This window comes from Dryobates pubescens, chromosome 24, assembly GCF_014839835.1.
Source record: "Dryobates pubescens isolate bDryPub1 chromosome 24, bDryPub1.pri, whole genome shotgun sequence".
Classification (NCBI taxonomy): Eukaryota; Metazoa; Chordata; class Aves; order Piciformes; family Picidae; genus Dryobates; species Dryobates pubescens.
In genome coordinates this window covers 6,140,493-6,168,462 of record NC_071635.1, presented here as the reverse complement: position 1 = coordinate 6,168,462, position 27,970 = coordinate 6,140,493, and the positions used below count along the sequence as shown (strand labels likewise).

At 40.9% G+C, this 27,970-nt stretch overlaps 1 protein-coding gene across 1 annotated transcript in view; it reads left to right on the top strand.

Moving 5' to 3' along the window:
• The window catches only part of TNIP3 (TNFAIP3 interacting protein 3), a 49,214-nt gene that overhangs the window by 8,037 nt on the left and 13,207 nt on the right, over positions 1 to 27,970 (top strand). Inside the window, exons 2-8 of the mRNA XM_054172507.1 lie at positions 15,780 to 15,999; positions 19,114 to 19,200; positions 20,579 to 20,668; positions 21,673 to 21,738; positions 22,953 to 23,084; positions 24,793 to 24,921; positions 27,582 to 27,695. Coding sequence (XP_054028482.1) covers positions 15,780 to 15,999; positions 19,114 to 19,200; positions 20,579 to 20,668; positions 21,673 to 21,738; positions 22,953 to 23,084; positions 24,793 to 24,921; positions 27,582 to 27,695 — 838 coding nt within the window. The remainder of the gene's footprint in view (positions 1 to 15,779; positions 16,000 to 19,113; positions 19,201 to 20,578; positions 20,669 to 21,672; positions 21,739 to 22,952; positions 23,085 to 24,792; positions 24,922 to 27,581; positions 27,696 to 27,970) is intronic.

Here is a 27,970-nt window from a genome sequence, read left to right as displayed (position 1 = left end):
AAAGTTTGAGGTTTATTTTCTGATTGTTTGATTTCTTCGTAATTTTTATATAGACTATTTACATTAGTGTTTTACTTTCTTTTCTTGCATAAAGCTGGACAGTGAAAGGTGTGGGAGTAGTGAAGGATTGCTGTCATACAGAATATTGAGACTGTGTCAAATGGTTATTTATGGGTAAATTTAGTGATTCAGAGATTCAATGTATCTGTACTGGGTTTGACGCATGGATAATGCTTCTGCTGAGACCATTGGAAGCTTTACCTGTTCTGTACAGTTTGGGATGTTCCCTATGCTGTTGACTTTGACTAGGGCAGGCACAGGATTTCCTTAGCTGAGTCAATCAACAGAAGACAGGCCCTTTATCTACATCTGCTATAAAGTGTTCACTATAATCCACACAGCATTTCAGGGCAGACTAGGGCTCAGGGCTGGATGGTATTTTGCTTGTATTGTTGCTGTAAATTGGCATTAATTCCATGTCTCACGAGGACGAGGTTTGTGAAGATGTAGAAGAAAACAAACATGCTTGAGCTTTTTGCTCTCCATGTTTTAATTAGTTCTTTGACAAAAAACCATAAAGCTGCAGTACTTCTATCCATGGTAGTGAAAAGCAAGCATTCTGTTTTCAGAGCCAGTGTAGTTTGTTGCCAGAGGGCAACTGGAGGAACTCCAAACTGCTCTACCTTCCTGCTCTCAAAATGAAGCAGAAATTGTCGGTACACCTGTGAGGATTACAAAATGCTCACAACAACCCATTTAGAAGCCTGTATGATGAGCTTCTTAAAGGGTCATCTTTGCCTGAATTGCTTCTGGATTCATAGTACACCATGATATTCTGCCAGCAGAGTCCCAGTTTCCAGCAGCAGCGGTACCACATTTCCAGAAGTGTGGGCATGCTAAACTGTATGGAAAGCAGCATACATTTTTGAGTTGCTTAGGACTTGTATTCCTGCTAGCCAAGCAGTGCCAAAGGTTTTCCACAACTGGCTTGTTAGATGATTCCTACCTTTCTCTGGGCCACTCTTTCCCACCCCCCCCACCCCCCCCATTTTTTTTCAGATTTGTTTTGGTGTCAGTTTTTTGTTTCTTTGAGGTTTTGTTTTTTTTTTTTTTAAATCCTGGAATTTTTAGGCTTGTCTGGAGAACATGAAACTTAAATAAAACAGAACTGCATTCTTCATCTAAATCTGATCTTTCTTACCTTCTCATCGTTAAACTTACAGTTTTTTAGTTGCACAGTGTTTCGTAGGTAGGTTTGTCTATATCTTGAGTACTTTTCTCACAGCCTTGCTTCTTTCCCAGCCATGTGCTTGGAGACCGCTCAGACCACTTAGAACTGTAACTATGCTACCTCCTTGTAGTGCAGAGAGTTGATTACAAAGTCATTATAGCTGGTAGATCCTAAATATTTTCTCCCTTGGCTTGAACTGCACAGGAGGGTTCCACCATTTCTCTTTCCTACCCAAACACCACAGTTTCATTGTACTGAGATCTCCATTAAAAACTGTTCAGAACCACTACCTTGGGCACTGTCAATGACTGTCCTATGATAACCTTGCTTTCATCCTGCAGCATTTTTCCTATTCATTTCTGTGTTTATCTCTTGGAAAGTTTCCTGTTCAGACTTTGGCAGTGAATAATAATAGACTTTTTAAAATGTCAGCTTGAAATTATGCAGTAAAACAAATTCGTAAGTATTTCCTTTTCATCTTGCCCATCTCCAAGTAATTTGTCATGTTGATTAAAGCTGGGTTCAGACCATAAGAAAATACCATTGGAAAGGTTTATGCAGTGCTATTCCATTACATATATGCCTTGCTAGCAACTGGTTTGGTGAAGATCTATATACTTGGAAAACGTCTGGGTATTTGATAGATCTGTGGTTGCTTGATAGATTAATTTTAAGCAAATAAAAGATATTTATTGTTGAGGGATTTATTTTCTCAACATATTTTATACTTTTATTGGAACTAATTTGTATTCTCTTAACTACAATTTGTTACACAAATTGCATACAATAGGTACTTTCAAAGTATCATTGCATTTGCCCACCAGGCCTGTGTATACTAATTGGCTTCAGCTGAACCTAACACTGTCTAATGAAAACACCTCTTCTAAATGTATTAAAAATGAGGACTCTGTGTGTAGAGTCTGAAAATCAGTGATGGGCTGCATTTAGAAACAAAGGAAAATATGGGGATTTTCTTTAGGTGACACCTTTGGTTGTTACAATACATCATCTATGTTGCAAACCTCCCCTGAAAAGAAAAGCTTACATCTCCCAACTCCTGAACTCACAGCCTTACAATATTTAGAGGGTGTTTTTGGTTTGGGTGGGTTGGTTGTTTTTTTAATGTGGCCTCTGATGATGAGAGAGAGAAAGGGTGACTACAGGAATCCAGAGAAGTGCTGAGGGTGTTTTGAAGCATGTTGTGTGTGGCTTTGATGGCTCGATGATACTTACGACGTCCTCTGGTCACTTCTCATGTGACTCTTTTGCATGTAGGAGGTGTAGTGATATTTTTGGCACTGAGCTTATGTTTTGTAGCCTTTCAAATTAGCATGTATGCTTTAAACTCGTCTGTGCAGATGTCTGTGGAGTAACTGACATGGTAAGCTCAAATGCAGAAGCTGGTGTCACCTGAGCCCTGGGCATGACTGTGGTTGCTTTTTGGTACCATTTGTGCCACTGATTTTTGCGTAAAGAAGGGATTTATGCTCACTGGGAAATAATTTTCTCACATTTAGATGTAGTTCTCAAGATCTCTAATCCGAAGATGTTTAGAAATTGTTAAATAAGCTGACTCCCAAAGACAGAAATATGCCTGAGAATTGGTTTTCTTTCTCTTTTAATGTAAGAAAAAAAAATCAATATATTGTTTTTTAACAAGGTCATGTAGTTTAAAACAGTATTTTGTACCAGCCACTTAAACTAGTTTGTGATTGCCAACAGAAGCATTTTCACACACCCAGTGATGGAGGGCCGGCACTTGTAGGACCAAAACTGTATACATCAGGCACTGTGTGTGTGCAAAGTCATCCTGCTACATCAGTGCAACAAAACAAATGCAGAGATTACAATGCACATTTTCCTTTCTTGGACTGGAGCCAAAGAACCCGCAGTGCTGAGCCTCTCCTGAGTCCCATTTGCTGTGAGCCCAAAGCCAGGCATTCAGTTCTCAGTAGCAATAATGTGTTCAGCCTTCAGTCGCCTCATTTCCATTTCTTGGTTTGATCCACTTTGAGGGGTTTCTGTTGGTTTGGGTTTTAATTTAACTTCAGTTGATGCATAGTTTGAAATTGTCTCAAGAAATGCAAACTACTTTTCAGGTTGTGGATATCACAGCTTCATGGGAGAGCCTTTGTGAATTAAGTACTTTGGGATGGTTGCTGTTCTGAGTGTACTCTTACCTTAACCAAGAAGAGTTGTACTTAATGGTGAGATCAGTTTTAAGTATTCAGCACTGAACCTTCCTGAATCACGCAGGGCAGGTACCACTTTCATTTTATATGAACTAAACTAAATCAGGCAAGACAGAACTGTGGAACGTAACTGCTCTTCATTTTTAGCAAAAGTCAAGCTTCAGATGTTAAATTTGGTTAGAAACTGTCTAATATTGAAGCTTCAGCACTTCATCAGGAAATAATGGGGGGAGGAGAGAAGTCACCGATCTTGCTGTGCTTGGCTGTGGCTTTTTCTCATGCTGCAGTTGCAGGACTCAAGCTGCATTTTCTCTGCTGGGTGCAAAAGCAGAAAGACATAGTGTAATGGGATGGCTGGTTCAAGGCTGGCTGTACTTGTACTCTGGTGCTGTTATGAGCACTAAACCTGGGAATATCTAGGTAGGAGGAAGTCACAGAAGTGTTTTATGATTGACCTTCACAACAAAAAAAAAATCTTGAAAGCTTTAGTTCTGTTTCAGATCAGTTTCAGTAAGTGTTGCTTAGGGTCTCTTTCATCAAATGCTTTTTTTATTTCTTTGGTGATTCTTCCATTTTGATCACATTTACAGTAACAATCTATTTCTCCCTCCCAGTCCTCCTCCACAACAGCCACACACAGATATGTAATCTGCTGCCTTGTTTGTCAACAGCATTTACGATTATATACGTTCCACTTTGTTTCAGAGCTATTTTGCAATATGGGTAATGCTTCAATGATGTAAGTATAAATCTGCCTGGCTGTGATAGGCTCTGGATTTTTTGCAGTACAAAACTGGTTATCACCAACAGAGTAACTACTTCATGGGTTTGTTTTTTATGTGGAATTTGCTAGTATTTTCTTCCAGTTATTTGGCATTCTACCCATTTTCTGCTCCCTCCACTATGACAATATACCTGTTTATGGTGGTAGCCTGTAAAATTAAATAATTGAGCTGATCCAGAAAGGAAAAGCAAAACAAAATTCTCCTTTCCCTTATTTGCTTCTTTAAGGCTGTCTGATTTCTGACACTCATTTTCCATTGCATTCCTACAAAATACTGCTTTGGTACAACTGAAGCAAATTACAGAGCAGGTCAGGGACAAATGAGCAGACATTTGGGAGAATTAGATAATGTTAAGCTTAGAATTAGAGTTGGAGAAAGAAGAAAAAAGAACAGGCCAAGAGCAGTGCAGGGTTTAACATTTACAATACAGAAGATTGTGAAATGCGTTTTGAATGATGTTTTGAAACTGCAGTGTGGTGAGGGCCATCTCTGTCTCCAGTTCCACTGTTATAATCAGGGTTTTAATAGAATTAGAAAGTCTTGTGCTGTTCTTGAGCCATGTTTTAATTTTCTCTCCAAATGTTTTTGTTATGTGGAAAATTTACTTGGTATTAGTGCAAATAAGAACTTCAACCAAAATGTGCTTTTTTGTGGGGGGCCTATTGAGTGTATCTAGGAAGTACTTAGGGCTTGGAGCACTGATAAATTTGGTGGGTAAGCACCACAGGAATTTTGCACATTTTCATTTGTGAAAAGCCACAAATCTGTGAGCAAAACCGATCCTGTTTAACTTCAGGGTGTTCCTGTTCTTAAAAGCCTTGACAGAAAGCTGAAAATTTATGTAATTCTGAGCAACCTTTTGCATGGCCACTATAACCCCCTATTCTCTGCAGAGCCTTGATTCTTGGAAGTAGCTGATTTTTCTCCATCTTGGCTTCAATATGCCTAGTCTAATAAAAACCTGCAGCATTAAATTGCATATTAGAGTTGTAAAAACTGATGGTTGTTTTAGTAACAAGCACTTGCAGATGGTACAATAACGTAGCTGCATCTCTTTGGTTCAAATTCGTAACTGTAGAATGAGATTTAGCACAACTTGTGCTGCCAGCACAGGTCAGATTCATTGCAGTGTACTTCTTTTGGTGAAAAATAAAAGATTACTTTAAAAATGTAATAAGAAAGAAGCCTCTCAGAGCTGACAGGGTTTTCCAAGAAACTCTTAAAAAATGAAAGGCAAAGCCATTAGTATGAACCAATAGCCCCTTGTGCATTAATAGTTTGGGAGACAGTGGAGGCAAGTCAAAGGAGGTGGCAGTTGCTGCTAATCTGCACCAGCCTGGCCATACTCAGCTGTGTGGACCATGCCAGCTATCACTGTAGGTAACTTCACTACTTTTATCTTGAACTGGCTAGAAGAGAGTGGGTATACTCCCATGCACTGATAACAAATTATCTTCTGATAGCTGGGCTGGCTTGTTTAGACAAGCATTGAAGGAAGGTGCTGAGTGCTGAAGGATACAATGCAAAATCTGCATATGACTAAGAGTCAGGGGATATTTACAGTGGACCTTGTCAAGCTGCATGGGAGGGACACACACACCCCCAGCAGATGTGAGCAGTAGGATTTCTGGAGAACTGTTTGATTATGCTGGCTTGCCATGCAGCTGGGCCATACTGTGATTAGGATTTGAACTGTTGTCTTGGCAGCTTCTTTCCATGTGTTTCCCCAGCTTGGCAGAGCAGGGCCATAGAGAACCTGGAGTGTCCACACTGCCCCAGAGCAAATTCCAGCAGGGAGTGTGCACTATCCCTTCCCTGCAGGCCCCAAGGCTCTGGATTGTCATCCTCTCACTGCAAACCCAGGAAGTGACTCACCTAATCAATGTTTTTGACTGCTTTGTTTTTCTTTTCAGGTTTCCAGAGCTTGCTTTCCTTCTTGCATGAGTTATACCGACATAGGTAGCTTCTTTTCAGTAACATCTCACCTGTACCCCTTTAAGATGGCCTGATTTTCAGCACATGGGCTGCAGTATTGGGTTTTACTTGGCAAATGCATCCGAGGCTGCTGAGGTGTTTAACCCAATGGGATAAATTAGAGATTGAGCAGCTGTCTGAATTATGTGTTTTGGGTTTTTTATGTCTTCAGACAAGTATGATCAGATTTCCTTTGTCCTATGCATAAAAGCTGAGTTGGGGTTGTTCAGCCTGGAGAAGAGGCGGCTCCAAAGAAACCTTATAGCAACCTTTGAGTATTTAAAAGGACCTGTAAGAAAGATGGGGACAATGGTTTTAGGAGGGCTTGTTGCAACAGGACAAGGGCTGATAGTTTTAAACTAAAAGAGGGGAGATTTACACTAGGCATAAGAAAGAAATATTTTACAATGAGGGTGGTGAATCCCTGGCCCAGGTTGCCCAGAGAGGTGGTAGGTGCTCTATCCCTGGAAATGTTCAAGGTCAGGTTGGACAGGGCTCTGAGCAATCTGATCTGGTTGCAGGTGTCCCTGCTCACTGCAGGAGGCTTGGATTAGAGGACCTTTAAAGGTCCTTTCCAACCCAAAGCATTCCATGATTTCATTTAGTCATTTAATTTGATTTTTTGATGTTTCAGTGGGGGTAAAAGTGTTCATTCTAGGTCAACATTTTTCAGGTTTTTTTATTTCTAAATATAAAAAGTTAAGGTTAGGCACCTCAAAATAAGGTTTAATTCTCATTAGATCCAGTGTCTGTAGCTCCCATTGAAATATCTTTCCATACTTTATCATGGTTTTGTTATGATTAAACAGACACTCATAAAACTCAAGTTGGAATCAAATGTCACATAAAATTGCAGTGACATTTTTTAACAGCATCCTTGTAATTAGTGATTACCAGATGCATTTAAAATGTGTGAAATGCCTGCAGGAATGGGAACTAAGGAGGAGAAAGGATGCCAAACACCTCAGATCTTCTTCTGGCAACTTTTCATTTTAAATTTCTACTCTGCACATGGAGGAAGCAGCATGGTTTCTATAAATATGCTCATTTCACATGAAGTTGATGTTACCAATAAAGAGAGTGACTTGTAATTGAAAACTTACGTGGTTATAAATTGTAGGGCTCGTTCTTGTTGGCTTCCCACTTTATGTCAGTGGTCTCTTGCTTTCCTTAGCATAGGTACATGGTTTTACTCCCACCCTTGCAAAGCTGTCCCTGTCAGAGTGGTGGACTTGAGAGAGGATGGTGCTGGGAAGGAGGAAGTAGATTCCTGCCTCACTTATCAGCCCTTTGTGGTATTTGCAGAGAAGAACAGGCAGGCGGGCAAGGCGTGTTTTTTCTCATCTCATTGTAATCATGTACTTAATTTTTTTCTCCTTGAATTGTTAGTCTTTCTATTTCCCCTTTAAACCTGGTTGTTTGGTTTTCCCCCCTCCCTTTCTCCAACAGATTCACTGTGATCAGCTCAAAAGAAAGAATAAAGGTGCAGAGGATCATCTAGGATTGTGCCCCCGTGAGTGCGTTGAGATGGAAAGGTATTAACTATTTTAATTTTACATGGAAAACCTTTTTTTTTAAATTAAAAACAGAGTAGCATACCTTACATTAGTTGAAATGTGTGTTTGAGTGTTTCCTGCATACATCACTCGACTGATCTTCCAGACATCCAGGTTAACACTTTTTATCCCCCTGCTTTAATCCATCTGTGGAGATCTGTATCAATTCTGTTTAAATAAGTAAAACATGGAAATTATCTGTACTTGGAAGAGAAAAATCACAGGGAATAATGCAGGTTGGAAGCAACCACTGGAGGGAATCTGGACCAACTTCTTGCTCAAAGCAGGGCTAGTTAGATCAGGTTACTCAGGGCCTGTTCAGCTGAGTTTCAGGTATCTTTGAGTATGGAGATTTCACAGCCTCTTTGGGCACTTGCTTTATCACAACCTTTTAGTTCTACTGAGAATGCCAGTAAAAGAGGTGACACTGTAGGGTGGACAGAGTGTCACATTATGGTTACAACCTCTAAGGAGGCTCTGATGATGGCAACTCCTTTTTAAGACTGAGTAATAACAAACTTTAAGGAAATTCAGGTGCTGAGTACTTCAGTGATTACTGCTGTATTCATTAAGATAACTTCTGGCCAATAAAATGTAAATACATAAACTTTAAGTTTGCTTTAAAAATTGTTAAGTACAGTGTGTGGATTTGAGAGATAAAAAGAATAATTGTTTCAAGGTAACTGAATTGTTTGGGAAGTGTAAGAAATGAGACCCTACCCTTCTTTCTTCCTGTAATAAACATTTTTTTCCTGGGTTTATTGTGAAATAGCTGCATTTAAAATCCCTTGTGGACTGGGATTTCCCATTTATTGGATAGTGTGATCTGCTGCCTGTGTAATTTGATTCCAGCCTGTCCCTAAAGGGAGGTACCAGGTTCCTGTCTGGCCATGACATCCCTGGTGAAACTATATGCCACTCACTGGCAGTTCAAGCCATGGACCTGTGATGCAGCCTGCAGCGAGCTTCCTTTGCATTTCAGCTGCCTTAACAGCTACTGCCGGCAAGCAGTTGGCTTGACAGCAGAGCTGGGTTGTCCTCCATCAGCTACTGTGTGTTACATTTCTCAGCTGTGTTTCCAAATGGTGTTCATCTGTTTATTCTTTTTGTGCTGTTAGTAGATCACTGAAAATATCTCAGGTCTGTGTGAGAGACACTGACTCAAATGAATTATGGACTTGTCTTCCTCTGAGGGTGCAGCCCAACTGTGAGCCTGGGTCAGTAAAGCACATCTGCATCATGGCTGAGGCTGAACTAGGAGGCAAAATGGGCAGTGTGTAGGTGTTGTTCTGTTTGTGGTGATGCCTGATTTGGGAAAAGAAAGAAATGTATTGTAACAGTATAATAGTTAAAAAATATCAGCTGTGTCATTGCACCAGAATCACAGCTTCCAACAGAAATGAGCAGGTGTAAGATCTGAATAGACAGTGCTCAACCTGTATCTGTGGGGATGAGTGGCCAGTTCAGAAAGGGCTGTGGGAAGGGGACCATTTCAGAAAGGTGCCTACTGAGGCTAGGAGAGTGTCCTAAAATGGATACAAGATTTTCTAGTTATGAGTCTTCATAGTAAAAGGGCAGGCACTTCAAAACATTGAGATTTATCTCGCCCCTTGTTTTTTAACTCTTAGTGTTCAGTTCTTCCAACACTTGACTACCATCTCCCACCAGCCTTCTGCATGTGTGCTTTTCAGTGGGGGAATTCATCTGCTCAGAAGGCACATGCTCCTTGGTTTCTGTGCTTAGCCAAGCTTTCCACTTGATTGATTTTCATGGCAAAATTTCTGTAGCTGCATATGGAACATCAGTGGAAAGGGAACTGAAGTCCTGCGTGACGAGTCTGGGTGACCGTGTTTCATTTACTGCTTCTCCAGAGAGCCCATCATCTGGGACTCACTCATGGCTCATTAAAAGCTCAAGAAAGTTGGTGAAAATTATTTAATTGGCTTTCCTGAGGTTTGAGCACAGCCCAAATGCTGTCCATCAGGAAGAAATTCAGTTATGGTTAGGGTAGTATTATGAAGTAGAAGATCCAAGAGAAAGGGGAATGATGTTACTTTCCTGACATACAGGCTGTGTAGGGGACAAACATAAGGTGCCACCATTGAAACCCAGTCCCGAAGGACGGGAACCTCCAGGCATGGAGGGGAGCAGCACCATGTAACAAGTGTCACACAATGCAGGCCAGCTGGTCACTGTTTCCTTGCATGCTGTGTATTTGTTAAGGGGAATAGTCAGAAACTGGGAGACACTACACGCCTGTGCATCAGCAGCTTTAACTTCTCTCTTCACTGAGACAGGAGAGATTATGGGTGCAGCTTCACTTAACCACTGGGCACTTTTTGGTTTGGGCTTATTTTCAGAGCAGCCAGGTGTGTTTCCATCAAGAACACGCACCTCTTCTGTTGTGACTTGTGTAATTCTTAAAATTAAGCAAAACTATTAAAGATTAATTGTTTCTGTTCGCATTAACAGCACACAGCTTCTCCAGATGTGCCATTTGACAGCCAAACAGCTGCTGGCTATTAAATGTGCCTTAAAAGCTCCACTCCTTTGTCGTAAAGGGAACAGAAGTGTAGGGATGTTTATGGGGTGACAGGCAGATGGTTTGGCTGCGTCAGGTTTGAGCAATAGTTTAAGTGGTTTCTCTGCTATAATCACAGTACATACAAGTTTTAACCCCTGTCATACACCTTGCTTTGTGGTGCTCTCTTCTTGGGGCTGGAGTGAGATTATTTCTAATCTCCCACTTACACCTCCCAAGCAGCAGTGTTAGTGCTGGGTTTTTTTGCAGCATCTGGGACATCTTGCTCTAAAGACAACATAGTTCTTCTGCTAGGTGGAGCTCAGCTGCTGCTGGTGGCTGGCTTTCCAGCTACACTTTTGAAATACTGGGTAAATTATTTTTAGAGACACTTGAGTTAAAAATTTGGAAGTAATTTGAAATAATGTATTGCCTTTAAAAAAAAAAACAAACATGTTCTTTTAAAGTATATCCTCACAATTGCCAGAGGCACATGTTCTTTTTGTGTTTGTACTGGCACAGTATGGTTTATGCCCAGTAAACTGCTTTTTATAGTGTACATGTGAGGTGGGACATAGAACCTAACAGAGCTCAGTTTCAAGAGATGTGGCTCAAATTCCCAAGCCTAAACTGAGCAGAGATTTGCTCACTGGTTGTTGACTTCTGGGACACCACTGATCCTTAGGAAGCTGTACCACATTGTAACTGTTCTCTACCAGCTCAAAATCTGCTGAAATTGTCAGGGCTCAGGAGGATGCAAAAATTTATTTTCTGTACCAAAAGCCTTTTTCTTTTCTTGGCAAAAGTTTGTCCTTCCCATTGCTTGTTGGAGAAATGCTTTGTCATTTGGTCTTGACTGGATAAAAAATGAACATAAAAATCCCAACTTATTTACATAGAAAAAACCCTGAAAGTTCTTAAACTTGAATTAAAATCGAGGAAAAAAATCCTGTAAAATCATATGGGACTAGTTCTACACATAAACTGCCATTTTTAAGAATTATATTATTCTATTTGAAGTCCATTTCTAATATAAATTAGATTGACTATTCTGTAATCCAGATCTCATTCTCTTCCCCATTCTAAAGGCCTTTTTCTGAAATGAGGTGCATTGTCATAATTAGGGGAAATATTAGCCAAAAGTGTTTGCCTTGAAATTTGACACTTAAAATAATTATCTGAACTAATTCACCCTCAATAATTCAAATGCAGAAATTTATTTCTTTCCATGGAGCCAAGCAAGCCCAAGTGCCCACCCAAGAGGATGAAGCCTGTGCTTAACCTCTGGACTCTGGAATTAATTCCCCGTCAAAATATGGCTCAGTGGTGTTGGTGTCTGGCTGTAAATCCTGACTTAAAACCTTTTTTCACAATTGGTTACGGTGAGTATTTGTGCTTTCACCAATCACAGCAGAATGACCCCAGCACACCAGCCTTGAAGTTATTATTTCAAGTAAAGTTACATGCCCTCAGTATTAATATTTTGCAATAAATGCCTTGGGACATATTGTAGGTATGTCTGCTGTTGCCACATCACTGCTATTTGTAGACAATAATGCCAGTTTCTAGTGAAAACCAGGGAGAGCCCAGAGTTCACAAATGGTACCAGTTGCAGAGCCTGAGACTCTGCATGGAGCCTCTACCTGGCTATTTGATAAACATGTATTTATTTCTTGGCCATGAGTCTATGCTGCTGCAAGCCCAAAGAATGTGGCTCATCAAAAGAGCATGGGGCAGGCCATCAGGAGCTGAGCTGGTTGCTGCTCTGTTATGAAAAATTGTGTTAGTGAGAATTGTTCTGTCTTCTGCTTCTCCTGACTAGGAAAAGATGGACTGCAAGAATTGTTCTTGACACTTTGAGAAGTCATGGGTGTCCATACCTCATGCTTCATTCTTGTGCTATCATGTTCTGCCTTCAGTGATAGCTCTGGACCAAATGCAGGTTATGCAGTTACATGCATAATTTAATAAAATCTCCTGTGCGTGTACAACCAGAACTTCATTGCCTGACAGTGTCTGGGGACAAACCATTTTAACAGAGCTTGTTGCTACAGAATAAAGGGTGATGGTTTTAAACTGAAAGAGGGGAGATTTACACTAGATATAAGAAAGAATGTTTTTGTGGTGAGGGTGAAACACTGGCACAGGTTGGCCAGAAAAGTGGTAGATGCCCCATCCCTGGAATCATTCAGGGTCAGGTCTGACAGAACTCTGAGCACGTCCCTGCTTATAGCAGGGGAGTGAACTAGATGATCTTTGAAGGTCCCTTCCCATATCTTGCAAATTTGAATGGATTTAATGTTTCTGATTGCCTATTTGCCTAATTTAATTATTAAACCCAAACCCACCCGATTTTAGAAGATATTGGTGACAATGTAGATCAGTTAAGGGCATTAATGGTGTAGAAGACATATCTGTGAACTTCACAAAACCAAAATTAGTCTGGAGTTGTGCTTTCTGCGGAAGCTGAATGCTGTGTGCCCTCTAGAGCTCACTGCGGGAAGCTCAGGTCGGCATCAGGAACTGTCTTACTCTAGGGTAGGTCCTAATCACCACTATCCTGAAGACGTGTTCAGGCACTTGGATCGCCCGTGTGCCTTGTCAGTCTGGACTGTAAAATGGATCTACAGACCAGATAGGATTGACATTTTATATTAAAATGAATATATCCTTCCAACTATCAAAGTGGCTAATTTAAAAAAAAACCCAACAGATAAGTAATGGTTTCTAGTCAGAAGGAGAACCAAATGAGAAATCCAGTCAACAAAGTAATTTTCTCATTTTCTTGGTCATGTCAAAACACATGGGTTTTAGACAGAAAACACATGGGTTTTAGACAGCAGCAAGCAGTTTATAGGGGTTTGAATATTTTTTGATTCCCTTTCTTTTGCACAAGCACAGATGGTTTTTGCTTTTACCCAGGTATTCTTAGGAAGGAGAAGGCAGAGAGACAGGGTGGGAGCAGCCAGAGGTGAACATCATCTACGGCCACAGCATCAGACAAACTCTGGGGAGCAGAGCAGAGGGATGAACACTTCCTGGCTAGAAAGAAACATCTGAAGCCAGCCCACCATCTGTATGGGGTATTTCCCATCTTGACTTGTGCTCTGATCTCAGGAGGCTGTGGTAACACATCTCCTCTTGCTGTGGATGAACCAGCAGCAGAGATGAGTGCAGCCTGCTAAATACTTGCTGCTGCACTCCTGCCAGAGATTGCTGCATGTCTTTTACTGTCATCAGGGCTGCACCTAGACATTGCTTCTTTAGACTAAAACAACTGCTGAAAATAGGGTGCCTTAGGAAAACCTGCCTGTTTTGACCAAGCAGGTTGAACAGGTTGTGCTGACGGTTGGGGGTGGTCATTTGTAGAAGACACGTAGAGGAGGTGGATAGTGGCTGGGGCCCTCTGAGTTACACTGCCTGGTTTTGCTGCTGCTGGAGCAGGCTGTGTGACTGCAAGCCTGGGCAGTGAGTGAAATACTCTTTACCAGAAGCCACTCCTAGACAGGAGTTTTTCTTTCAGCTGAGCAGTAAGCTGGTTGGCTCCACTGATAGCACACAGGAGGTGTATGGAGGAAGCAAAGACAACAACTGGCCTACCTTTGGTTGGTTGCCTAAGCACAGATAAATAAATGCAATTTTGAAAGTTCAGGCAGAAAACATTGGTTTGTGATTTTAGCAGCTCTGTCTGAAATCCCTTGGTGCCACTCAGTAACATTTTCCCTTGCTGTTCTTAACCTCCTCCCTCCTTTTGCCACATTTCTAGGGGCTCTAAGGAGACTGCAGTGATAATTTCTCTCTTGTTATGCAAATACAATGTCATGCACTTTTAGGGAAAGTTTTAGGAGAACTGCATTTTGAGTGACTGCTTTTGCACTGTGGCCTTTCAGTTCTTCCAAGCATTCTCCAAAACTGCACACGCTCTGCACATCCTGCATTCAATTTGTTCTGAAAAGCACTCTCAGGCTTGGTTAGGCATGGGAGTCCAAACAAGCTGAAGGTGCTCTTTCCCAGGGAGGGGCACTTGAGAAAAAAAGGGATGTTACTACATAGGTTGCAAAGTCTGCATTATGTAGCTGATTAAACGTGAGGGCTGTAAGCAGAGTGCTTGGTCATGCTGCTGCCTGAGAATTTATTGTTCTGGAACATGAGCACAGAATTGCTTAAAAAAGAAAAAGTGCCACTGGCATGGTCTGTCCAGGATTTTGCAATATTTAGTGAGAAGCAAAGGGCTGGATTTGTTTCGCAAGGCTGGTTGTTGTTCTCCTGCAGTTTTCTTCAGGAGCTGCTGGGGTTCACCTGCCACCCACACGCAGCTGAGGCTTTGAAAACTGCCATGAGCCTTCAGAGCAGTTTCAGCCTGCTGCACCACCGTGAGGTTCATGCAAATGTGCCTCCAGAAGGTCTTTCTTTAAAAGGGAGCTGAAGTGACAATACTCTCTTCAGTCAAGTTCTCTGTTTCATTGAACTTGCACTAGTTGCTGTGCTAGTTTTTTAAAAAGAGACAAAAGCAAAAGTGCAAAGAAATAACTTTCTGCAGAGGAGAAAAATCATGTGGTGTATTCAGGTGCTTCAGGACCTTCTAGCACTAAAAACTGCTGGTCTCGATCCTTTGCATAAACCCTTTTTCCCTGTGCCATAGGTCTAGCTCTTGAAACACATCCAATTATCTTGGTTTTGCCATTAGACTCCTTTTTTTTTCTCTCTCAAGTTTTACTTGTCCTTATTTGGTACTGTTGGTATTTTATTGTAGTACCTCTGCAAATGATTTTGGGTTCATACTTAATGAGAACACATTTCTATTACAGTCTTTGTGTTGTAAATATCAAGAATAAAATTAATAATTTTATGCTATCAGCACAAAAATTCACCACACTTATTTACTCTTATGATTAAGATAGATGGGTTTGTTTATTGGATAATTCTATCAATTACCCTTCAAGGTCTCCTCAGAATTTGCAGTGAAATCCCTGTGGATTGCCTGTCTAGACTGAAATAAGTAGAACTGACATTCTCTATTGCTTTCAAGTTTTTTCTGGTAGTTCAAATGAAGAATGTAGTATTTTCTGCCTAAATCCTAAGAGTCCTCTTGCTATAACAGGTTGGTAATACTTCTGAGCTTTGCAGTTTGCTCTCTCCTTATGCATTGCTTACATTTAGGGTTGGTTTCAGCTGATCAGGAGACAAAGGTCTGAGCTTGCAAAAGATGTAAGTATTTCTTGAAAAATTGGGTTGGTTCTAGGGACTTTTTGGGGTTGGTTTTAATTATGTCTCCATTCATTTTCTGAAAGTCACATCCCACCATTATTGTGTATCAAGTGAATCAGTCCTAGTTGCTCATTAGTTCTGTGAATTTAGAACTAACACTGAAATGCATGCAAGTTGTAGAATCATTGAATGGTTTGGGTTGGAAGGCACCTCCAAAGGCCATCTAGTCCAACCCCCTGCAGTCAGCAGGGACATCCTCCACAAGATCAGGTTGCTCAGAGCCTTGTGGAACCTGACCTTGTATATTTCCAGGGATGGGGCCTCAACTGCCTCCAAAGTCCTGTGTGTCCTTAGCAGAAAGACTGAAAGAAAACAACATTGTTATTTCTTTCTATGCAGGTGTGAAAGTAAAGAGCTTGATGTTGAAATAAGGAACTTGATAGAGAAGAACAACACTTCCCAGTTTTGTGAGGACCCCAAACCTATTGCCCAAGAGAGTCCAAACCCTCAGAGAACTTTGTGTTCCTTTAAGGTAAGCACAATCTGCTTTTGCAACATTTGTCTACCAGGAAAGAACATTCAGGGGATGTTCCCTGGGTGACTTGATTATACATGAAAAATTTTGATTCCTGAAATGATGCAACGAACTTGCTACACACACATCAGTTTTTCCTGATACAGCTACTTTCTTCTATGAGGAAGACTTGAATAAGAAGATATGTTTTATAGTCCTCTAAAAGGTCAACTAAATCTGATTACCCAGAGTGTCACCCTCTGTAACAAGCTATGGCTTGTGGATACGATCCAAGAAACTCCATGCCCCAAGAGCACTAGGAATTCTTTAGGTTGTTGCGTTTGGTAGTTCTGATTTAACAGAGAACAAGTGGAGGTGAGGGGGAGAAAGATCTTTGGGAGTGTCAGAAAGGCTTTTAGATAAATAGGAAGAAAGAAGAAGAAAAATGATTATTCAAACCCATACTTCTGTGGTATTAGAAACAGAAAATTGTAAGCCACCTGCTAAGAAGGTCATGTGTGCTTGCAGGGGAGCAGTGGTTAACAAGCATGACAGAAACTTGTTCTAGGTTTCCCTCTCAGTTTCCCTTTTCTCCCTTGAAATAGAAAGCTGCTTTTGTTCCTGCAGTAGGAGGACAAAAGGAAATGCCTGTTTTCTGCAAACTGGGAAAGGGAGTAGGAGTGCTTAAGCCATGAATGCCATCCACCTTCCAGAGATGACACACTCACCTGTCTGTGTGACTCCTCTGTGGGGTGGAAGGAAACCTCTGAAGCCTGTGCCCTGAGGTGTTAGGCAGGAAACTGAGGAGGTAAAAGGCAGATGACTCTTCTATTAAATCTGAAATCACACATAGATCCTTTCACATGTAAACCGCCATCTCCAAAATGATTCATGACCTCAGGGCATGAAGCTGAGTTTAGCCTAAGGAGATACCCCAGGGTTAGACTACTGTGATTAGAAACAGCTAGAAAGAAGCCACAGCAAGGAATGGGGATTCCCAGCCCCAGGGGAGAAATAAGCACAGTGAAACAGAAGTCAGTGCAGAATCAAGTAACATCGAGCTGTGAAATTACAAACAGAACAGCAAGCCACAAATGGTCTGTGGAATCACCTGGTCCCCCATGTTAGTGTCCTTCCAGCAGAAGGGGATGTAGGAAAGGATTTGTAGGGTACAGGGAGGAAAAAGAAAGTTGGTGCTCACCTCAGCTGTTTCTCTGTGGTCCTTCAGCACTTCACACAGAATACTGTGGCAGTGTTTAATCTGTAGTGTTTTGTGCACTTGTCTGCCTGCGTAAGATCTGTCTGTGGTTTTCATAGGTTAAAGGAGGAAGGTTTATGGTATTTCTGCACTATAAATATACTGGCTATGTTCTATTTATGCTTACAAGTCAAACACCTTTTCACTTGGTTATTTACTTGGACTCTGTTCCCTCCTCATTGGCATGTCTTCTCTTTATAAAGAGTCCAGACATACTCTTCTCTTTCTTATACCCTGTACTGTTCTTACATAGCAATCAGTGCAAAAGAGTGCTTGTTCAACAGCACATTGTTGCCCACTAGCTCAGAGCTTATTGATTGTTAGCAGGGAGCAGTACATCTTTCAAACAGGGCAGTGATGTTAGGTGAAAAAATGATTCAATATGTGAAGCCACTATAAATTGTGGCTGCTATAATTGATGGTGCGAACGGCAAAACTTCACTCAAAACTCTGTGCGTGGGCCTAGTGTGGAAAGGGACAATGGCAGTTGCTGTGGTAGGCTCACAGCTAGTGAAAATGGACAAATATTCGGGTCAGTTTGGCATGAAAAGCAGGGGGATGTGAAGATGCTGTTGCTCTTCTAGATTCTGTTCTTCCAGGAGCTTTGCCTTTTCCCTCTAGAGCTCCTCAGCTCTCTCACAGCATCACGGGGAGAAGGAGCAGAAAGGAATAGTGTTGCAACCCTTCAAAACCTCTTGTCCCAGAGAGAATAATTTGCTTCCAGTAGTTGTTAATATGGTCAGTAAGATGTCAGCAAAGGAGGACTTGGTGTCTTAATGTCCACCTAGCTTTCCAGGAAAGTGCATTGAACTAAATACTCCATAAACCAGAAAAAATAAAGAGAACATCAGGGTAAGGATGATATATTTCATATGCAAATATAAAATAGTAGCTTGCTTCCAAACTGGGGTTTGTGTCTTGCAAAAGAGGAGCTGCTTAGTCACACATTATGAACCAGAAATCTGGAATGTGGCTGTTAATTCCAGCATTTCACAGGATTACTTTTACTTTGTCTAAATCCTTTTTTGGAAATTTTGTGCTTCCTTCTCAAGTCCATCGTTGTGCAGAATTCCAAGACCAAAGACAACGATACTTTGCACTTTTCTATTTTGTCCTGACTTTGTACGTCAAATCAATGGAAGCCTTTTCTTCATTAGTCTTTCCTGTGAGTTGAACCTCATTTTCCAAATGGAAAACTCAGACACAAGTTTGAAGTGTTGGGTAACTTGAGTACCCAAGTACTTTTAGCAGCTTAAAGCTTGATCCTAATTTAGGTAAGGGAAGTACTAGAGCTGCAAAGACAGTGTCTTTAGGAGAACACCACCACCACTTGTCATTCATCTGTGCAGTTTTTCCTCAGGGAAAGTAAGTCAGTTTTCCAGCTATGGCTTTCCTCTAAATACCTCTTCCCAATAGCTGTTACCAGACTGCACTATTACTCATTGATTTTTTTTCTGTTGTGATAGTTCACCCAGTCTTGCTGTATGATACTTGTCATACTTGCGTAAGTTCATTTTTACAACTGGAAGCAGGGGCAAAACCCCTGTCCTCTCACTTACTGAAAAAACTTACCCTTTCTTCCCTCACTCGTGCAACTTCCTCTGTCAGGCTGAACTGGCCAGTGGATTGTGATTTACATGCACACCAAGAGGAGTGCTGCCTTGCCTGGCGTATTAGTCATAGGCAGTGTGCTTCAGCCTGGCTGGGAAGCCCCAGCCAGGAAGGAGGAAAAGCTTAAAATCAAAATTCCACCATTTATTTGAGAACCTCAGCTGTTTCCGCAAGCAGCACTCCCAGACCTTCTGGGTCTTAATGTAATTCTGCTCCTTTAGCCAAGGCAAAATACCTGTTTAATTGCTCTTCTTCTTCCAAAGACCCAGAGTGAAGCAAATGCTCAAGGCCATCTTGAATGCATGTGGACAGGTGTGAGTGACATGGAAGCCTCAGCAGACCCATTGGAAGTAAGTGACTGTTTTGGTTGTCCTCTGAAGAGCTGATTACCAGGAACAGCTTGAGGTGGTGCAGGTATCATGCATGTCACTTTGTAGATTGAGAATTATGGCCTCATTTTTGTGTTCCAGTAGATTTGTCTGAATGATTTAAACTGTTTAATTTGTTACTATATAAAGGGTAGAAAGTGGTTTGTTGTAGTGACCCAAAAACTTCTGTGAGCAGTGTTTGGGTCAGTTGGTACCAAGTGAGTGTACAGCTGTTGGGTTCATGAGTTCTGCTATTCACTTTAATAGAACTCTTAAATATGCACTTAAATACCTGCCGGAGGCCCAGATTCTGGAAATAATTCATGTAACTAACTCTGCTGACTGCTGGATAATGGCTTCACATAAGCTGAGCTGAACATGTTGATGGACTTCCATGCTTCTACAAGAAGTGTGTTTTCTGGTATGGGAATGAAGTGCGCTTTCAAAAGACACAACAAAACTATTCTTTGATCTTCCTCATTGATACTTGGCATTACATTTTTTAGATGAATATGTAAGACCTCAGGAGTGCTGACACTTTTATTCTAGTTTTTCATATATTGGTTGAGAATTGAGGGAGAAAAAATAATAAATCCTGGCCCAGGTATCTGAACATAACAAGTTTTATTTTTATGAGCATGTATCTTTTTTTCCAGTACAGAACTCTTGATATATATCTGTCTAATAGATCATATGCCTTTTTTTTTTTTTTCATGATAACTCATAGAAACTTCTTGGAAATTATGATCTATGATGCTGCCATTACAACAGGAAAGGCTTAGTTGCTTTTGTCCTGCATGGGGAAAACTCCACACTTTAAAAAATGGAACAATTGCAGACTGATTTCCCAGTTTCTCCAAATGACCTATTCATTTTCTGTATTGCTTGTTTTGAAGCCATTGTGCTAAAGTTTATTGCCTTGGGCCTGCAAGCACTTACCGGGGCAATAATACTAATTATTCTAGTTCTTGTAAATGAAAGGAATTACTTACGCCCACTTCAACTTATGCTCAACTTCTGTGGCTTGTTCTGCTCATTTGTATTACCATCTGTAAGGTGATTAAAATCCTATTTTGTGTTTTCTGTCTCAGATGGTACAAACAGGCATAATTTTGTTTATTTCAGTGTCCATTTGCATAACGTTTCAATTAAAACAGAGACCAAGCAGGGTTAGAGCAGATGTACACTTCAGGATTTGATATCAGCAGGTGTAAAGGTACTGAAATACAGATGCAATGGAACAAAACGTTGCTCTTTCAGTTTCTTTAGATGCACGTGGCAGGGTGGGTAGAAGTTTTATGTGATAGTATTGACTTGAAGAGAGGATGCCATTCATTGTTTAACATTTCCTTTTCTCCAGGCAAGGCACGTGTTATTAACCAAAAAGAAAACACTATCAACCAGTTGTCTGGAACAACAGATCCTCTCACTGGAAAGACAGAGACAAGAGGTGATCTTAAGTTTACCCTTAACCTTTACAAATATAACCTCTAAGATAGACATTACAGTATCAGTGATAGACCTGAGGCAGGAAATCACTGAATGTGTTATCACTGTTACTTCCACTGTGTTTATGCTGCTGGTTGCTTTTACCTACCAGTCCAACCAGGCCCATTTTTTTCTCATGCTGGGTTCTTGTGAGACAGTTTCTACATGGAAATATTTTGGTTTGCATTTCTTCACAGCTGAGTTATATTTGGAGAAGCAGTTAAATGATACAAAGGCAAATTTTCTTACTGATCACTAATGTAAAGGTCAAGGAGCCCCTGTGAGCAGTAGCTGGTGGTGTCTTGATCTCAGGCGGGAGCAAACTGGAAGCCATTCTTTTACTGAGCATCCTAAAGATTGCTCAGTAAAAGCAAAATGCTTTTGCTTTTGCTTTTGCCTAAAAGCAAAATGCTTCAGAAGGACCTGTTTCCAGCAATAAAAATACACACACACTGGCTTCACTCCTAGCACTACCTGCATGGTGTTAGATGATCTTCCCATCTTGCATGTGTACACTTGCAGAAAGGCAAGAGGGATTTGCACAGAGCAGTAACTGCAGTCAATAGAAGTCTTCAATTCACTTTCTGGAAGTTGGGTACTTTCTAATTGGAAATATGTTTCTCAAATGTAAAGCAAGCTGACAAGAAAGTTCTTAGCCATTTAGGAGATGCAGCTTGGGTTTTGTACTGCATTGCAGATGATTCACCTGTAGCTTATCATGTGTTTGAATGTTTCCTAAATGTTAACATCCTGAACATTTGTGTACTTCAACTGAAACACCAAAGCACTGGCAGATGGGCTGGAGAGCTTGCCAAATCTTAACATTGCTGTTTCTGAAATGAACTGGCCAGATAATGAGGAGGTTGTGAGCACTCATAGCTGGAGTTTTAGCATGCCAGTCTATATTTTCATTTATTGACAGTATTGAAATATGGGTTATTTACTGTGACTTCCTGTTAATTCCAGCTTCTGGAGGTGAACAAGCAATGGGATCGTCAATTTAGGAGTATGAAACAGCTTTATGTAAAACAGGTAACAAGATTACTATTTCTATTGGAACCTATGCCCCATGCTGATAGTTAAGTCTGTGCTTGAATACCAACCTGCCACGGCTATAGTAAATATCTTAGGGGGAAAGCCATCACATTTACTTTGTCTTTAGCTTACAAACTGAAAAAGCTTCATCACACGGAAGTGGAGGTAACACATGTAGAGTCCTCAGTAGGACAAAATAACCAGAGAAGCAGGGCATCTTTGAAATAGTAGGGAAGTAGAGATCTTCATGTCCTCCATATGGTAATAAAAATTGCTCATATTTCAGAGAACAATTAGCTGAAAATTAGCTCTCAGTGCCTGGTGTGCCCAGCCACTGATCTGCATCATCACATAACTGCTGGTTCTTGTCCCATCTCTTGTGGCTGGCTTGTGAAGCCTGCAAACTCACCGGGGCTCCTTATAATGGGGGAGCTCTCAGATCCTCCATGAATGCTGCTTTCTATAAGCAGAGAGCCTGTTTACTGTTGAGAAACTGCTCTGTACGAAAGCTCTTCATTAAAAAATTAACAATGTTGTAAATAAATTTATTTGTCTTTTGTCAAGATTTCACTGGCACAGCTTTCATTCCCTGTTGGCAGCTGCATGGCATCTTTGCTTTGGGTGTTACAATCAGCTGCCTGCTGAAGCTGGCTGCTTACAATTTTGCGTGGTATTCTAAAACCCACATTGGTTCTTTGACTGACACTTCTCATCTCCTGTTTCCTTCTATGAAAGGGAAGTTTGCAGAGTGACCTCACGTCCTTATCAGGAAAAATGTCTCAAATATATTCCAGTAAGCTGACATCTGGAGCATTTCTGTGATAACTTTTTTTTTTTTCCCTTTCATTTTCCTCATTTATTTTTTTCATTCCCTCCATTCTTTGGCTAGACCATTTGGATGTGCACCACTGGACAGGGAGTCCAAATTGCTTATAAGGGAAAAAAATAATAAAATGGAATATTCATTTGGAGGGACAGACCCTTGCTAGTTGTTCTTTGGCAGCAAAAAACAGAGAATTTGCCCAGAATCATTAAGACAGAGTAGTGGATTTTAGAGGTGGGGAGGGGAAAGTTAGTGGCTGGGGACTTTACACACACCAGATCCACTCCTTGACACTGATATTCTGAGAGTTGACAGAATTTGAAGGCACCTTTGAGGTGCAGTGCCTTTCAGGAGCCCCAGTCAGCCATCACTGTCACTTGCTTTTCAGCTGGCAGAAATGAAAGCAAAACTGGACATGTCAGAGAGGAGAGTGGGTGAACTGGAGGAAGAGAGACACCGACAGCATCCAGAAGATGGGAGGTTGCAAGCCCTGGGCAGAGAGAGGCCGTTGCAGGAAACGGTAGGAGGGTGCACTCTGTTACCCTGTTTGTGTTCAGTGTTGAGCACTCTCTTGCCTTTCCTTTTTCTCTCCTTGTGAGTGGCCAGCATAGGTTGTCATACAGTGTGAGATGAGATTGTGGGGTTGAGTGCTCTTCAGTATGGTACATAAGGCAGTGGCTGATGTTCTGTCTGATCAGTAAACTATGTATAGAACCATCTCAGTAGATATTGGCAGAGAGCACAGCATTTGTGTGTGTGTGGGAGTAAAGAGCAGACCGATACGAATGCCACAGAGATTTCCTTTTTCACTGCTCATTTTGGGGTGAACTTTGTGCATGAAAATGCTACAGCCATTTCAAATGGAATAAGAACATCATTGCACTTGTTATCTGAAATGCTCTCAGCGTGCTTGATAACATGAAACCTGAAAATCACGTGGCTTCTAGGCTCAGGCAAGATGTAAGGTAGGTGCTGCAGGAGAAGAAATGCACCACCCTTAGCTTCTGCTTCAGAAGCAGAACATTCATCATGCTTATCAATCATGGTATGGTCATAGCTAAACATTTGCAGCCAATAGGACCATTAGCATGCTTTAAAGTAGTGTTTGTCATTACGTACTTTCTGAATCACTGCCTGTATTTGCTCGAAGCGTGGATTCAGCATGAGGCAACCTATCTTCCTGATCGTATTACTAAGGTTTTAACTGACTGTTCTTTGATATGTGATAGCTGTGGAAAAATAGCTCTAGCTGCTTGAAAAGGTAAGGACAAGCAGTACACTCTCCCAATTTTTTTGCTACATACATGAATAATGAACTACATGACAAATATAATCCAAAAATCTCTTACGGGGGCAGGTTAACCTGCATGGACATTCAGCCTTAAATCACCAGTTTCTTTGCAAATTATATATTCAGCTGGTCAGCAATTCTGTTTACTCTCAATTTCTTTACTTTTTGGATGTCATGCAGGGGATCTACAGCTTGGCAGAAGCAGCTGCTAAAAGCCGAGATTTTAGAGTGAGCGACAGGGATTGTAACACCCACGTCAGCAGCTGTTCTTCAAGTACCATCTTGAAAGATCAGTGTGTAAATCCTCTTGCAAATACAGACATCTACCTGGTAGTTTATTGGGGTGGCAGTAGTGTAGGCGTATGTGCTAGGAAGGATCAAGCTTAAGTCAGTGACAATTGTGATGGGGTCAAAGAAGTAGATTTTTAAGCTATGGTTGATAGCCTGGTAAATCTTGAGCAGGCTGAGACCTGCCTCAGTCTCATGTGTAATGGAAAAAGCCCTCACACCACTGAGATGTGGCTTTGTCTTTAAAGTTGTATGACACTGGCAGTGGCTGGGACTCCACCAGCTTAGTCCTGGCTTGAGGCTATGAGTACCTAAGAGGAATTCTGAATAGTTACTTATAGGGTACTGATCTGCTTGGCCTGCCAACTTTCTCAGGCCTTTGTGCAACTGCAGACTGTAAAGAACAGAGATTTAATCTGGTGTCTTGTCTCTGTCTCATCATGTGGTGAGTGGTCAAAACAATTTCCACAGACTTTATCATATCTGGGTTTAACTAACCATCCACCTTCCTGTTGCCTCCCTTCCCAGCTGTGTTTGGGACAACAAAAATGCAGCACATCTGCCAGACAGAAGATACTCTGGAAAACTGTTCTTGCAAAATGGTTCCATCTGCATTTCAGCAGTATCTCTCTGTATTTTTGTATCCCAGAAAGAAATCAAAGTCCTTAGTGAAGCTCTGCTTGAAATAAGGGAAGAGAACAAGCTCCTGAAGCAGCAGAATGCCTCAATGATCAGAAAGAAGGAACACTATGAGTGTGAAATAAGTCGTCTCAATGAGGTATGAACAAGAGTCAGCCACTGATCAGGACCTCTTCCTTTGATTTTAGAGTCTCTATTGTCAAGCAGTGGCACTATTTTCAATCAGGAGTGAACAACCTGTTCATGGTAGCAAACTCACGATCACCATTTGGGAGCTGGAGGAACAAGCTAGAGCTTACTTTAGCTAATGGCTGTGCGTGCTGTTCTTGGCGAGTAGTAGGGTTGCGTTGCAAAGAGGAAAGCTAAAAGAAATTTTGGCTTCCCTTGTGAAAACTCCCTATATGTCATTATCTAAGCTTTTTCTACATTCTCCCTCATAGTACAACAGGGAAATGGCACAAAGACAGTTTTGTATGCATCCAGTGGAACACTGTGATCAAATTGAGACAGTTTAAAACCTGTTGTTTTATATATATCCTGAGTTTGAGAATAATGGCTTCTCTCACAAGACATGCTGCTCTCTTACTTTTTATATGCATACATACCAGTATTTAGGTATTATATGTATATGTCTCTTTGGGGAGATTGCCAAAAAATAGCTAAGTGGGATTTTATCTTTTTTTTTAACTGAGTGAAAGCAATAAATGTAATTTTGTTAAATCAAAAGATCATATAAAGCAGTGGGTGTTTTCTAGCAATTCAGTATTTCATGGTGAACCACAAACACTTCCTGAGGAAATGCACTGCAGTACATCATTGCTGTGTAACTTTAAGTGATGCACAAGCCATGATGTGCAAAAGTCAGGGTGAAAAATGGAATATTGCCATGTTAAAGGGTCTGGCAGAACATGTCATCTCTAGTTCTTTTTGAAAGGCATTCAGAGGACGAGCTCAAAGCCTCAGTGTGAGATTCATTCAAGGTCTTGTTTGTAAAGCAACACGCTTCAATGTTTTATTTTGTTGTGAACTATGACAGATGGGTTAATAGACAATTCTTCCAAGTGAAACACCACTTTCATGTAACGTTTTCCTATGCATAATTTCCTGATTTTCTGTGTCCTCGCACCCTTCAAATCTCAAATAATGACTGCTGTAAGAGTGGAAGGGGCCTTCTGTGCCCTTTTAAGTCTAGTTCTATGATATTGCAGGTTCAGTGACTTCAAGTTCTTTCAAAACTCTGAAATCAAGCAATTTTTTCCTTAAAAATAAAGCTGTTCTGGAACTGTAATCCTTATTTCATTAGATGCTTTCATCTATTTCATTTGGACTGAATTTATTCTGGCCAGATGATACACATTTGTTCTTCTGGTAGCAGTGTCAAACACCTCTGCCTCACTCCTCATGCGAAGCAGATCTGGCTCCTGTGAAGCAGAACTTTAATCCAGTGATTGCTCTTGGGGGCATTTGCTCTTTCCCTATAGCTACAGAGACCAATTGTATTTTCACTAGTGGACAGTTTAACTGAGCTGATCCAGCTCTTTTGGTCTTTTCAAATACAGCTGTGCCTGTTAATACCCATGTTTTTTTGTTTTTATCACAGTCAAAGCATCAAGTCTGATCTGGTCTTACTTTGATGTCTGCAGCATAAAAGTGATGTTGCAATACCATAAGAGTTTGCAAGGCTATATTCCAAGATTATTCACTTTCCTGTGGCTGTTCCCTTCTCCATGATGTAGTTCAACCCAGATTTCTGACTTACTTCATAACTTTGCTGTTCAGTTGTTATTTAAACATAGACTAATAAGTTCTAATATGTTTACTCTGATAACAAAATCTGGAGTTTATGAAAGACATGATGTTGAAGAGTGCTTTACTTCATCCCATTTCTCAGTTTAGAAGGCAAATCTCTTCAAAATATCCTCCAAAGCCTAACACATTCTCAAGGTTAGATTAAGAGATTTGTAGGTGCATGGACCAGACCACTTATCCTGTTTGCAGATTTGGAAACCAAGGTAGTGATTTTTTCAATCATAAAGTTACGTTTTTAATGTTGAAAAATTCAAATTATTTGTGCTATTGTAAAAAAACCCAACAGTGTTGTTAGAGACAAAGAGGGGTAAGAGTGATTTAAAAATTACTCCAGTTAAAGGGAGAGCTGGGTGATACTGTTAAAAAATAACAAAATCCACAAAGAGCTGTGGCAGAAATAGATTGAAAGATAGGAGTAAGATCATCACCAGTGTGGTGTGTGTATTCAGAACTCCCTCTAGTGACATGCTATAGAGTCTACATAAATTCTTCTCTGCTCTCAGTTGAAGAAATTCATGCTCTTACTGCAAAAAATGTTTCAGTCAGACTTCACTGTAGTCACAGTTTTAGGCCAACTTTGAATATTTCTTTATGGTCTTGTAGTTTTTGTTCGCTTGGTTTTGGCCTCATCTGAGTTCAGACACCTGTCTTTATTTTCCCAAATTCTGACTGGAAATGGTGTTAATGAATGAGATTTACAGTTGTGATTTCCATAGGTCAGTGCTGGGTCCCCCTAAATGACACTGACTCAAATTCATGGATGGAATGTAGGCACTATGAAATTGTGGACCTAGTTATGCATTTATGTTCTTCATGGGGTTTATATCCAATGTATATAATTGAAGCAACTGCAAATGAAAGGGAAACCATCACAAGTCTGACTCACTCTAAGCTATTTAGTTAGAGAGCAAACATTCTAATAATTTAGAAGTTTAGGTTTCTTTCACGTGGTGAATCTCTCTTTAGTAATTCTGCTGTTTGATGTTGTAGGCCCTTATGGATGCATTGAAAAAGCAACATATGCCTGTCCTTCAGACTTCAGAGAAGGGTGACAGGAACAGCCTTGAGGACATGAGAACTCAACTTGAAGTTCTCAGACAGCAGGTAAGAACAGCCAGAAGTAAGCCTGAATGAGTTTCATACAGTGTAGTTTTGGTCTTCACGCAAGAATGGTGCCTGGCAGACTTGCTATGCAGAGCTTTTTAAAGGAACCAGTTTATCTGTAGCCCATTCAGATGGTGTTTCCCAAGATGCTGTCATCACAGCAGTGTCCACGAAGTGAAACCGAGTCCTTGCAAAAAACTGAAACAAGGACTGCTGGGGAACTTGAGGCAGCAGAATGGCCCTTCTGACTCTTGGAAACACCCTGCCAGCTCTCT